Source organism: Ciconia boyciana, chromosome 2, assembly GCF_034638445.1.
Source record: "Ciconia boyciana chromosome 2, ASM3463844v1, whole genome shotgun sequence".
Lineage (NCBI taxonomy): Eukaryota > Metazoa > Chordata > Aves > Ciconiiformes > Ciconiidae > Ciconia > Ciconia boyciana.
Genome location: NC_132935.1, coordinates 159,517,661 through 159,531,446, shown reverse-complemented (window position 1 = coordinate 159,531,446; position 13,786 = coordinate 159,517,661). Strand labels below are relative to the sequence as shown.

The window sequence follows — 13,786 nt, the reverse complement described above, 5'->3', positions numbered from 1 at the left end:
GTCCTGGAGAATGCTGTAGGACTGCTGCTTCTCTTACTGCTGCTCTTCAGGTAGACTCGGAAAAGCAGCCTGTAACATTTTCTTTTGGCACTTTCCATGAAAGCCTCTTTGGACCTTAAGGCAGAAGAAAACCTATAGCTAAGGCTTGGTCTTCCCTTCAAACTGCAATTAAATACGTTGTGTTCAAGAATTGTTCAAAGACAGATGAGAATCTCCACTTAAAAACAAACAAACAAGAACTACAACAACAAAAAAACCCAAACAAACCCCCCACAAACCTAAACAACAACAAACAAAAACAACCACCCCACCCCCATAAAACCCTAACAAAAAAACCCGAACCCTCCACAAAACCAAGGGAACTGCTTTGCATCTCTAGCCTTGTACTCTGTAGCCTCCTGTAAAAGGAGGAGCTGTATACAGTATACCGTTGTTTTTCATGTTGTGGAGTTTTCTACAGAAAAAGGTGAAGTGTCAAGATTTCATCTAGGAAAAAGGCTGCTTCAAGTTCTTCTGCTTCTTCACCTACAGATAATGTTGCTTTTGGCAGGAAACTTCCAAACACAAGCTGTGAACTTTATGACATCTTTGAAGGATGTCTACTTTCTCCCAGTTGCTTTCTTTTTTTGTTTGTTTTTGGCAGTGCTACTGCTTGTTGGAGAAATCTGTACTGGGCTTATTAAACTAATGGGATGAAAATCATTAGCAATAGGCATTGCGTACTGTTTCCATCTTGACCCAATGTACTGTCTTGCCTGTTCTGTATGATGAAGCTCCTTATTACATAGTATATGTCACTTATATGTACTATAGGTTTTTTTTATATATATATACACACACACATACACAGTATAGTATAGTGTAGTATATATAAGGTGCTCTTAAAGCTAAGCAGCAGAGGATTTAACTGCCCTTGTTTTCAGCCTAGTGAGGAGTTTGTTGTACATTCTGAATCTGTACTGTTGGGTCATTGCACAACTAATTCCAATTAAACCTGACTCCTAATTCAAATATTTTGTTAGTGATCACAGGGTCATTCTATTGTTTGGTCTTACTCTAGCTGCAAGGGTATGTTACTGAGAACTTAACAGTAGTAGCAACTTGCTTATGAAGATGAAGGATTTAGGTCCATCTGTAGCCTGTTAATGGACTGATCTGCAGTTGTCATATAACCTCAGAGCTCTTGGACTTTGATTTCAGAGCTTACCCTTTTAAGAAGGAATTGACTTCATAGGATCCATACTGATTTCCTAAGTATTGAGTTGAGTTCCTGAAAGGAAAATTTCAGATTATATTTGAGATCAAGTTGCCTGAAGATTCTGCTAAGCATTCATCTAACTTCATATGTGTTGGTAATCTAGTTTGTCAGTTGTCTTCTGTGTTTAATGCCAGTGTAGTTGAAATCGGTGTCTCTGTGCGTGCTGCACAGACATATTGGTCAGAGTCCCTCAGGATGTTCATTCCTTGTCTGCTGGCAAGACTCATTTAAGTGTGCCACAAAGTACACATCTCTGTGCTGCTATATGTAGCCTTTGAGTTAGTGTTTTGTGCTTACTAGATCGTGATCTACATCTTCCAAGGCCTTCAGAACTGCTTACATGATACCATGAGCAGACAGGTCCCTGATAATAAAGGACAGCTGATAAAGACAGAAGAGCTGGTGAATATTGGATGGAGAATATTGCTGGTATTGACACCCTCAATTGAATAAAGAAAAAAAAAAAATACAGCGCTACCTCCAAAGGTAAATCTGGTGCTGGCTCACTCGCATCCATCAAACCTGTTTAGATAAAATGTAGAATATTCTGATCTAAAGCAAAGCAACTTCATTAAGTTAAGTGGAAGAGGTTTTCTGTTTGGACAATTTCAGTAATTGAGATATTTATTGTCTCTGAAAGTGACTGCAAATTTTATTTGTTACATCAGGATCTGCATAACAGCACATCCTCTTCCTATCTGGAGTTTATCCATTTTGTCATCCTATGCAAACTAGATTTAAGGTCTTACCCTTTTACTGTATTTTGTAAGGGCCTTATTCTTTTTTTTTTTACTACAATCCAGCATCTCCAGTTTTCAATTTAAGATGAAATATATGAGTTTCTCACTACTGCCCATTTTACTTTGTAGAAGTACATTCCTATTACCATCTATCAATGAAGACCTGTAATCTAGTTGTTACAGTGATTAGCCATTAATCACCACCATTGTAGTCTGAAAAGTATAGAGGAAGATCAGAACACTTTGGTATATGAAGCATTCTAAAAAGGACAGACCTCATCTCAGAACTATAGTCCATATTAAACAAACAAACAAAACCCCAGTTTTGTTGAAGTCTTATTTTAGCCATTGCTTACGCTGGAATTCTAGTGTGAGACATGCAGCTATTTCTTAGTCACTGTGGGAATAATCCCTATCAGTAGGTGTGCAGGGAAGAAGCAATTATATCTGAAGGAAACAAGCCTTCAGGATTTGTGCATCTGGATTCTATGCTTACAAATACTACTCTACTTGTATCTGTGAACCAACTTTATGGTTGGATCTGTTCTGCTCTTTTTTTTTTTTCCTTGGGTTGGAGAGGATTCTGGGATGTACCAGGGATAAAAGCACTTGAATTTAAAAAAAAAATAAATAAAAATTGTTACACATTTGGGTCCTATATGTGCAAAAAAGGCATTTGTGTTGACAAGAGCTTGCACCCAGTTACTGCAAGGTAAATAACTTAATCACGGATTCCCAGTATTTGAGAAACACTTTAGCATTCTTTATTCTGTAATTTACCAAAATGCAAAGTATTGTTACTTTGAGAAGCTGTCTTTCTTAGGGGTGATTAATATCGCTCAAGTAGAATGTTATGCTCATTACCATCTCTAAGCAGTCTCTACAAGTCTCTAACTTAATATTGCAAACAATTGAAAAGAAAAAATAATATAATGAAAAAGTGTGCTTTGTAATTTTGAAAAATGCGTGCGATTGTATCACAAGAGCAATGTGGTTTCTTTTCTAAGATGATGACAATCTACATTTCCTTGACTTTTGCCCATTTCATACAGGTTTCATAAGAACCCGTTGTGCCGAAGTTGAAGAATCTTTAGAAAGGTTATTTGATGGTGTGTAATACTTTCAGAAGGGCCCAGGGCTGGAATATTAAAGGCATTCTCTATATACCATTAATATTCCAACACTGCATTTGGCAACATTTTGATTCTGAAGAGAGTGCATGAGTTCAAGGTCAGAGAGATTGACTTGTGCTGTTCATTATAACCAATTATTGTGTGACAAATGAGTTTGAGATCAGGCTGAAAATTCTGTGAGAAAAATCAATAGTTCTAATCAGGGCCTTTCAGGTCATTTACCACCCTACCTTTTGTTACTTTGTCAGAAAAGAGCAAGATAAAACCTGTGTGACAGTGGGTTGCCTCCGTATTGTTACTTTCCATTTGAAACATATTTTGATATCTTGAATTATATTAATAGTTTAATTGGTTTTAGAGACTTCTAAATTAGTTTCAATTTGTAAAACTTTTTTTTTTTAGTATTCTGATAAGATTTCTCAACTGGTATTAAAGCTGTTTTTTTGTTTTACCCCCCTTCCTCTCCCCCCCCGGTCTAGGAAGTAGTATATCTAAGTCCTAAACCATATATGAGCTGTTTGTCTGTAATGAATAGCAAATAAACCTTACCAGCAGATATACTCCACTAATAGCCTTAGTTTGGTATCAGGGATAACTTAAACAGCTCTTCAGAGAGTTACAGCTTTACGACATCTGAAACAACAATTTAATGTTGTTTTGACCAAGCTGGGCATTTGTTGAGAATTTTATAAATTCATTTGTATTTTCCTTTGTAGTATCCAGACGAAGATGAAGAAACTAGATTGTATCGTTTGAAGATAGAAGAGCAGAAGCGTCTAAGAGAAGAAATTCTGAAACAAAAGGAGCTGAGACGGCAGCAGCAGGCTGGTGCTAGAAAGAGAGAATTGCTTGAAAGACTTGCGCAGCAGCAGCAGCAGCAACCTTCTATGCAGCAGTCCTACATGCAGCAGGAGGACGACTCCTCTGAGTTCCCCACCAATGGCAACCCTTACATACCCCACTCTGGCTTACAGACCAGGCAAAATGTGAAAAACAGACTCCTTGTTAAAAAGCAAGATATGGTAGTTCCAAATATCCAACCCAAACCCACAGATTTCCCACAGGTCGGGGCGAACATGCAGTATCAAGGACAGCAGATGAAGCCAGTGAAGCAGCTGAGGCAGACTAGGACAGTACCTCCGAGTCAGCCTCAGGCACCGCAGAAAGTATTACAGACAAAACCTGCTGCAGCATCGCTGCCCACGACACAGACTGCTCGAGTGGCTTCAGCACAAGCAAGGCCCCAGGAACTGAAACCTGGCGTGAAAAGGACTGTCATGCAGCGGACAAACAGTGGTAGTGGAGATGGGCCCCATGTCGGCAGCAAAGTCAGGGTGATTAAGTTGTCAGGAGGGGTAAGTTTCCAAGGCTCATCTCATGTGTGTGTGTTGTCATGGTTTGTTTTTGTGTGTTTCATTCTGTGTAATCCCAAAATAAAAAATGGGCCTAAGTTGACAAGGGAAGTAGCAGGTTTAGCAGACCTAATAGTCCATGTTTTATATTTTCCGAATTGTAAGTTATTAGCATTTATTCAGAAATCTATGTTTGCTGTAATGCTTTGCTGCCAGGCAGTTATCATTGAAATCACATTGAAGTGATTCTCCTTTCTTTTAAGTTTGTTGTAACTTGCGTCTGAAAGACTCCTCAACTGAGTTCCTTTTGCTTACAGTTGGTAGTTCTGATAGTTGGTCAGAGAAAAGGATTTGGATTGCTGTTTTTAAGGTTTGGTTAAAAAGCTAGGCTCTGCTTATTTGGTAGTTGAAGCCACCTAATTTAGTTGTGTGCAGGTGCTGGTGTTAGTGTGGTTTCTATACACAAGGGAAGATTGTTTTTATTTTCTTGGAAGTGTGTTGTGAAACTAATTTAAGCAGTATATTGGAGGGGGTTGTTTCTGTTAGAGGCTGGGTTTAAAATGTTGCCATTTCACTTCTGCATCTAAATGAGATTTCCTTATCTTTTGATGAGGGGTCTATTATCTGCAGAGTGTCCCTTGAGCACCAGTGTTGTGGAGGGCTCACAATGGTGGTCTTGATGGCAGTGTGCATATTTAAGATCTGGGGCTTTGGTTAGAAAGTATCTCGACCAAATTTCTTCTGTCTTAATGAAAAGACAAGTTAATTTGTTAGGGCTCTAAAGAAACTGAGATGAGGGACATAGCAAGATGGTGTTGTCAGTGTGAAATCTGTCCTCGGGTTTATGCTGAGGAAAGAAGGATGTGATGTGGTTTAATGCTGTGATACATTGGAGGTGGTTTTTTGGAAGAATGCTTCTTAAATTATTCAGAATGTTAATTAGGGAAACTTGCAGAACTGCTGTAATCTGTAATGAAGTGAACAGTGTGTTAACAGGGACTGAACAAGGCCTTGGAGACTAGGCTTTACTCTGTAGAAATGGAGAGGAAGTTGAAATGCCAAAGTCTTAACTACTTTTTATAAATGCTTTTCTCCAGCTCATAAAACTTAAATACACTTAAAACTGTGAATTGCGTAATGACCATGTGGTCTTTCACATTATTAACATAAAGGATGTTATTGACTAAATAGAGCTGACAACAACCTGACTTAGAGGATGTCTAATTTCTCAGACATGGTAACTTAAGTACAGAAGAATAAAATACAAGAAGTTGAAAGAAATTGCTTCTGCTGGGCTAAAAATATTTATTTATAAATATGTCTGCAGGAATCCCAGTGGCCTGTAAGAGGTATGACAGGTTTGTTATTCATGAATAATTGAATAAAGCAGTCATGCACAACTTTTTATTATGTGGTGAAACAAAACAATGCCAGTCACCACTGTATACAGCTCTTCATAACAAATGGTTATCAGTGCCCAAACTAGCAATCGCAGTGAAATAGTTTTTGTCATAATGCTCTATTTCAGAAAACCATAAATGATTTGTCTCAGATAAGTCTCATGGTAAGCAAGAGCAATTAGCTTCATTAAATGCATGTGTAACCCCCCTTTCACTGTATGCAGAAGCAAATTTGCTCTGTCCTTCTTAACTTTCAGATACTGAGGTTTTAGCAAGGTAAAGCAGGTTCTTTACATGTAGTCGTCATTACTTTTTCCATATTGCCATGGGCATTTTAAGTTTTCCTTCCAACTGTGGAAGAATAAAAGCAAGCATTGCAATTAGCTGTTTACTACTGATCGAGATAGTTGATTAATTTTTAATCAGTTAGTGACAAGCTGAATCTATGACTTTGTTTCTTTGACCACACAAGGAAAAAGAAAAAATTGAGCAGTGGGGGGCCAATGTTGTCTATTTTGACAGGATTTTAAAGAAGAATTAAAAGCTGCTTGGACTCTGAATACTATAAAGATCACAAATCACATTTAGTTTCCATTTCTAGTGTTTAGTCCTGCCACATGCTTTATTTATTTTCACAACTTTTGCCTCAACCCTAAATACAAAGCAAAATCCAAATCTCATTTTTCCTAGCCATTCTCCTTAGCATGTAATAGTGCTTCCTCTAATTCCCTGCCTTTGGCCAAAGGGATGGCTGGTGTCTCTTATCTATATGCTCTGACTTGATCCTGCAGTTAAGCAGCCCTGCCTCAGTCTAATCGCTTGTACCCTTTTTCCTTTCTAGAGCTCTTTTGTGCAGAGGTGTTTTGAATACCCATGTACAAGTGAGATGGCTTGCGATTAGACACAATGCACGTTCCTTTTCGAAGCTCTCTTGATGCATGTTGTAAAGACTTGGAAAGTCCCTTCTCTTTCAGCCTGCCAGCCATGGTACAGTACAATAGTAGAGCTGTCAGTTGAAGAAGCTGATTGAGGCCAGACCTATACTAACTCTATCTAGAGCAAATTGACCTAAAACAGGAGCTAGTAGCAAGGACCATTCTAGATTTAGTAGGACCATCCATAGAACAGGATTAAACGGTGTTGCATTGCTGGTGATGTTTTTTTGTTTAACAGTTAAGGAGATGTACTTGGTGCATTGGTGAGATTTATGGTATACAAATACTGTCAGAAGAGAATGGTTTCTTCTCTTGAGGGCAGTATCTTTCCCAGTCTAAGCTTCTATGTTTATTTGTGTTGCTGGGCACTGCAGTACTACTGAGCATCTCTGACCTCCAGGTGGAAATATCCCTTGTTACTTAAGAAGGTAAAATGGCCTTTCATGTGTTTCCACAATATTCTCTCTTGAGAGGATTTTGCTTTTTAAGTATTTTTATGGAATTGAAGAATTACTAATTACATTCCAAGAAATATTGTAATTTGTCCACTTTATCTGATGCATAAGTTGCTTTAATTTGTGGCTTCTTACACTTAAAGAAAAGGGAAGTAGAAAATGATTCAGCATTTTCTGTATGTCAGACTAAGTCTGCATATCAAGGTGACACCTTAGGTACTGTCACTAATGATTTTGTCTGATGCTTTTTTTTTTAAACAAATCCCTTCCCCGCCTCCCCCCCAATACTAGTATGCCCATCCCTTTCTAATACTCCTGTAATTTATGCAGGAATGGCAGCACAGTGAATAGTTTTCCATTTTAATTATTCTTTTAAATGTTATGTTCCTGGAAAATGAGGCAGTGCTTAGTGTTTAGCAGATGAACTTTGATTTTTTGGGTTTTTTTCATGGAGGCCCAAATATCTTTTGATGGATCCAGTGTGCTTTATGGTTTGTGTGGCGTTTCTTCAGCACTGCCCTTTCCAGATATAGGAGTTCAGCATATTTGCTGAGTATTCATACTTGCATATTTTACTAAGAAAACTTCTGAGATTTGCCTGGCTTGGTGAGGAGCCTGAAGTCACTTCTAAAGATAAGTGTAAGAATAAACTCAGTGAGATTGTAGAGTGTTGTTTGTTGAGAAGAAACACCCTAATAAATCACTTAAAAACATGATCGTAAAATTATAGAAAATAGGGGTGAAAGGACCGTAGAAATAATTTATTCTGTCTTGAAGGAGGGATGAACTCTGCAGCATTCCTGACAGATTTGACCAACCTTTTTCTGAGATCTCATTATTGGAGATTTCTTTGGCCATCTATTCCATCCTTCCACATTTAGGAGAATTTTCTTAGTGACCAAACCACATTTTCTTGCTGCAATTTTGAATCTATGACTAATTGTATTGTACTTCAAGACACATGGGAAAGAATTTATATCCCTCTTTGTGGCTGTCTCTCTCTTTAAAGATCTTTTAACTGTTTCTGAGTGCTCGTGTCCTTCACTCTCTCTTGATGGGGCATGTTTTCTAACACCTTGGCTGTTTGTGGTGGTCTCATTTGGGCTCTCTGTGATCCGTTTGTTGGTAAATAGTTCCAGTACCAAGTGCAATTGAATTCCTTAAGCCAGTATATTAGAAGTGTCTTTAGTCCTGGAAGAACAGGTTTGTGCCAGCTACAACCTCATGAGAGATATATGGTGAACATGTTTTTTCATTTAGTTGGAGGTTCTCTGGGAAATGGTAATATCTTAAAATCTGTGTATCATTCAGTCATCTTATATTGTTGTTGGGTGATTTCTCTCTAGCCAGAAAATGGCCTGCCATGCTCAGAGAGATGTGTGTCTGTCCCAAAGGCCTGAAAATGCTGGTTCTTATGCTGCACCAAGAACACACCAGTCTTTGTCTCTGTGGAAAGCTACACAATGAGCTTTTTTCATAAATACGTATATATAAAAATACATAAAAATCTCGGTGTTCCCTGTTGGATTAGAAGCAGTATCTTATTAGTGATCATAATTCCTGAAAACCTGAGATGATGCTTTATCCTAAAAGCTTGAAGAAAGATTTGGCAAGTTCTTTTTGTTTGAAAAGCCTGTCACAAAAACTGTCCTCGGATTGTAAAAAGAAAGAGAGAATTGGAATGGAAGATAGACAACTTCATTCATATTTAGAGTAACTGAGAATTGTAAGAGATGAATATGGAGTTCTAAATATGGAAAAAGATACTGATTGAGATGATTCTTGTTTGATAATGTAACCTTATCAACCAACTTTGCTTAATGTTTGTACTTGTTTCTGCTTGCATGTGTATGTTCAAGTTTAATTAAAATATTTGACTTGAAAGCTCTATAGCGCCTTTCATCTAAATATGTCAGGAATTACAAACACTGAGATTTTTTGGCATTTGCATGACAAGTTCTTGAGGGAGCCCTTCACCCAGCTCTGCAGCACTACCAGCTGCAAGAAACACCACAGGAGCTCTCGCTGCATGCCATACTGTTAGTTTGTAAGAGGCAGAATGGCATTGCAGTTTATTCGTATCCCAGTAGTTGAAGGAGGTTATGAATAATGTCTGTATTCTGTCAGGAGCAGACTGAAGGAGCTGCAGAAACCGTGCTATCTGAATGCCCAGATACCGTCTTTGTCATTTAGAGAGTATCAAAATGGGCAAGACCTTTGAAGCAGTACTAATGTAAATGCTGTTGAAAAAGCACTCTGCCTGCCACAACCTGCAAGATTTCACTCTGGAAATATTTCACAAATGGACATGAATTTCACACTTCCACCCCAAAACTAAAACCAGAAAAAAATGGAACTCAGGGAGCCCTGTGGTATTCTGGTTATGAAAAGGCATAGTCTTTTCATGAAACATTTGAAAATGAGCAATAAACCCCGTCCTCCCAGACCTCCAGTGAGGATGGTCCTTGTAGAGACAGAATATTTCATGGCTTGGGGGTAGTGAGGCAGGCTATGCTGTGCTGTTTGGGGCATATTTGATTACTGGGAAAATGAAATACATGGGCATGTGTGGACACACTTAGCAACTAGAGGGACTTAAGGTGACAACCAAACCACACACAGACCGTACTTTTTATGGGTTGGTAATAAAATCCTCAAAAGGGGGAAGAGATATCTGCCTAAATTGAATTTAACTTTGCTGTGGATAACTTGGAACTAAAGTGCAATAAAGTATTTCGTATTGTAGATGGCAGAACAGGTTTCTCCTTTTCCTCAGGAGACTTTTAAATTGTATGTTGAAGAGTGCTGCTTCCTCCTGAACACCCTGAAAGCAAGGCGTTTGGTATTGCTTGTCACTCTTGTTAAGTCTCAAAGGAGAGTTGTTCTGCCACTGTAAGTGTTATAGTGCAAAATTCATATTGATACGATGTCGGTGTTACACAGCGTCTAGTAGCCCAGTTTCCTAATGGGAAATGAATAAAGGCAACAGTAACACTGTTAAAGTACATTACAAAGAGAAAGAGCTAGTTTTCAAATGAAAATTAGTTGAAGGCAATCTGAACTTTGGAGGGAAATGTGCAGATTTGTCCAATTTAAATTTAGTATTTCGAGAAGTCTCAAATGCCTTTGTTAAATGGTATTTCAGGTTTGACCGCTTGGAATAGACCTTTAGGACAGAGGTGTGGCTCTGAGTCGGGAGAATCCTGACACTGTAAGTGGCTGGGGAGGGAGGTAATGTGTGTTGTTCATGTCAAGACTGTACAAGGAGCTTAGGGCAACACACCAGAGGGATTTGACTTTGCCATTAGTTTTAAGCTTCAAGGAACATGAACTAGAAAAACTAGATATGACACAAGAAGGGAAGTTCCAGTTGTACTGGTTTCTGATATCCAGTACTGGCTTTCTGTGCCATGGCTGGTGTCCGGCTGAGAAGTGCTCCTTCAGGAGCTTTGGGCTGTCAGAAGTTTTGAATCACTGATTTTTTCCAGCAGGAGCCTTTTCTCATGGTGATTTCTCTGCGTGTCCAGTCTTCACTAAAATTCTCTGTACAAAAAGTTATCCTGGACACTGGCAACTGAAAAGGGAACCAGGAAACTTTGCTCAAAAATGTGTTTATTGACATTTACGTTATGTATTTTGCAGACAGCAATGTAAAAATGGAAGGTACTTCTGAGAGTATTACACATATCCAGCCCAGAACCTTGATTTTGTTGTAGCTTTGACACAGGATTTATATTTTTTTCACAATGAACTGGTGGGTGGTTGTACTAGAAAAACATGTAGTCATGATTCGACATCTGATCAACTGTGTTTCTGTCACTCCTGGTGAAACTTCAGTGTAGCACGGGTATGGCTAGGATTGTCTAACATCTGTTTGACCAGTCCTTCTCCATGCCTTAGTTCTCCTCTTGGGCAGATGAGGAGGTACTTAAGGTAAGAATTCTATTAGTACATGGGATTAAATGGAATTAGTTGCTTTTTTACAAGACATTTTCTTCTTGCTGTTCTGACTTTTCATACACCATTAGGCACAGAAGAGAAGATAGTCATCACATCATGGCTCGCTGAAGCAGCTTAGCAGTGTCTTTTTATCACAGGAGGGGAACTGTTTCTGCATTTTATTTATTTATTGCTTAGTCTGGTTGCTCTTGTTTGAGATAAGTTTGCCCCATGCAAAAGTTTTAGGCTGGGAAAAGAAACCCGTAATTCACTGGCCAGCACCAGAAGTGTCTTTTTTTTCTCCTGTGAACAGGGAATGCTTTGGTGGTTCTACCACTTCTGTGGTCTGTTGTAGCTTATTTCTGTGTGTACTCCGAGTCAAAACTAGACCATTAGTATGTCTTAAACCAGGTGTTAATGATGAGTTGTCTGTTGATAGAGTAGTGTATTCTAGCCTGGCTGGAGAGCAGGAGTTTTTTTAAGTACTGCTATTCTTGAACTTAAAAAAAGACTTTTAAAGGTCTTAGAAGGCCTTCAAAAAAGATTTCCAGGTGTTTCTTATTGGCATCTGACAGATTGAAAACAGATCTTCAGCTGTTCAGAAACAGTGCCTGGTCATGTCACTTGGTTGTGGGATATTTGGCAAGTGATTAGGTTTCCTGTTCCCAGGTCCTCAGTCTGTCAACTGGCTGTATCAAAGTGGTAAAGCATTTGGAGCACCAGTCAAAGAGAAATAGCTAATTATTAGGGGTTTGCCTTTAATATATGTTTCTGATAATTGTAGTGAGAAAATACTTGTATGGATTAGATGATAGTCTTTCTTGCTCTCCATGGTTTTTGCTTTACTGGGGTTTTTTGTTTTTTTTTTTTTTTCTCTGTTACATGGAATCACAGTTGTCTGTGTAGATGTCTGCCTTTTTTCCTATAATCACAGTATTGGTAAAATGTAAGTTTACATATGAAAAGCTATATAGCTGACGAATAGTAATTTCTCTTGTCCTTGAAGCGAAGATGAATTTAGTAACCTAAAGGATGTTTTTTCCCCCCCCTTAACTACTGTGATACTGTAGAGTACTCATTTCTAGAAATATTGACTTAAACTGGTAACAGATGAGGGGTGTCTCGTTTCTTAAAGGAAATCAATTACAAGATATTTTTGGATTGAGATTTCCCTGCAAGATTTAAGCCTCCATCATGTTACAGAGAATTTGAGTTATAGCACATCTGAGAAAAGGTGAAAACATTTTGCTTCTCTCTGTTATTATTACACAAATCAACCAGAGTTTATTTCCTTTAAGTGCTTTATCCGGCATGCGCATCCCTTTACTATTGGGTGATTTTGAATTAGCTTTATAAAGATTACATGGATAGACACAGCATTGTCGTAGTTAATAGAAACCTGTGCAGTGAGGTCTATGGGCTGCAAGATCACTAACAGTGCCAATGACAGTGAAGTATGGCCTTATCGAAAGGAGAATTCATAAGAGGCTGCCCTGGGACACTGCACCACTGTCCTTCTGTGTATCCTGACAATGTTATCTGTCCTCTCAGTATGGAGTATCAAATGTCTGTCACGAGTACAGAAATTAATTTAATGTCACCTGAAGACATGCAATTAATCTTTTAGAGGTTTTCATAATACCTTTACAGAAAGAGTTGCCAGTTTGGCGGATTTGGATTTTGGGGTTTAGCAGAAGATAAGGAAAATTAATTTTTCATCAGGGTTAATACAAGCTAGCAGGGCCACAAAGGCTGAGAAAAATGGTTTGGGAATTTGTCAAGTGTTGTCACTCTAGAATAATGCTGCTTAACGTCTGATAGGTGTAATCAAGAGTTGAGATTTCTATAGAGGGGGATTAATCAATTTGCTCACTACAGAATGCAAGTTGGTGATACCATTCCTTCATAGGGTTTAAGAATGAAAATAAGATTTGATCTGTCAAATTGCAAGCAGCTCTGACAGTATCAATAGGCATTTTTATCAGTACATTTTAAAGCATTTGTTATAAATAAATTTGTCCTGCTAATGTTGGTGGCAAATAAACTTCATCTTCATTGTAAAACTGTCATAATGATTATGATAGAGAGCTTCAGCTTGCTAAATTCAAGCAGTCCCTCATAAAATTCTGCTTTTAGAATTTGTGATCTCGTATTTGACAGAATGGTCTTTATGATGCTCAAAACACAACACTGACTATATATATATATAGTGAGAGAGTCTCACTATTGAAAAACAGCCTTGATAAGTATCAGGGAATCTGTTCTAAAGTTCATGGCCATTAAATGGCGTAATTTCTCTTTTTGTTAGTCCAGTTTCAGATCAAAGTGTGCAGACTCTTCCACAGTAGAAGTTTGGAAACCATTCACCATGTAGATCAGATCCGTTTGCCTCGATCTTTTGAGTTTTGTTTAATTACACACAGTATTTGAAACTAACTTGTCATTTTGGCACTGCTAGCAATCTTGCAGTACTTGAAATCTGAAAGGTAGTTTTTATACTTTCTCCTGAACAGAACTCCTGCCTTTTAAAAAAAGGTGTTTTCATTACTCCAGAATTAACCAAATAATGGTAAA

General features: G+C 38.2%; 1 protein-coding gene across 7 annotated transcripts in view; it reads left to right on the top strand.

Moving 5' to 3' along the window:
• The window catches only part of RBM33 (RNA binding motif protein 33), a 101,762-nt gene that overhangs the window by 66,974 nt on the left and 21,002 nt on the right, over positions 1-13,786 (top strand). For 6 of the 7 annotated variants that reach the window (XM_072854714.1, XM_072854715.1, XM_072854716.1 and 3 more), the window contains one exon: positions 3,848-4,486. In XM_072854714.1, coding sequence (XP_072710815.1) covers positions 3,848-4,486 — 639 coding nt within the window. Of the gene's footprint in view, positions 1-3,847; positions 4,487-8,619; positions 9,110-13,786 lie in introns of those variants that run through there. The other variant, XM_072854718.1, reaches the window with a different exon arrangement.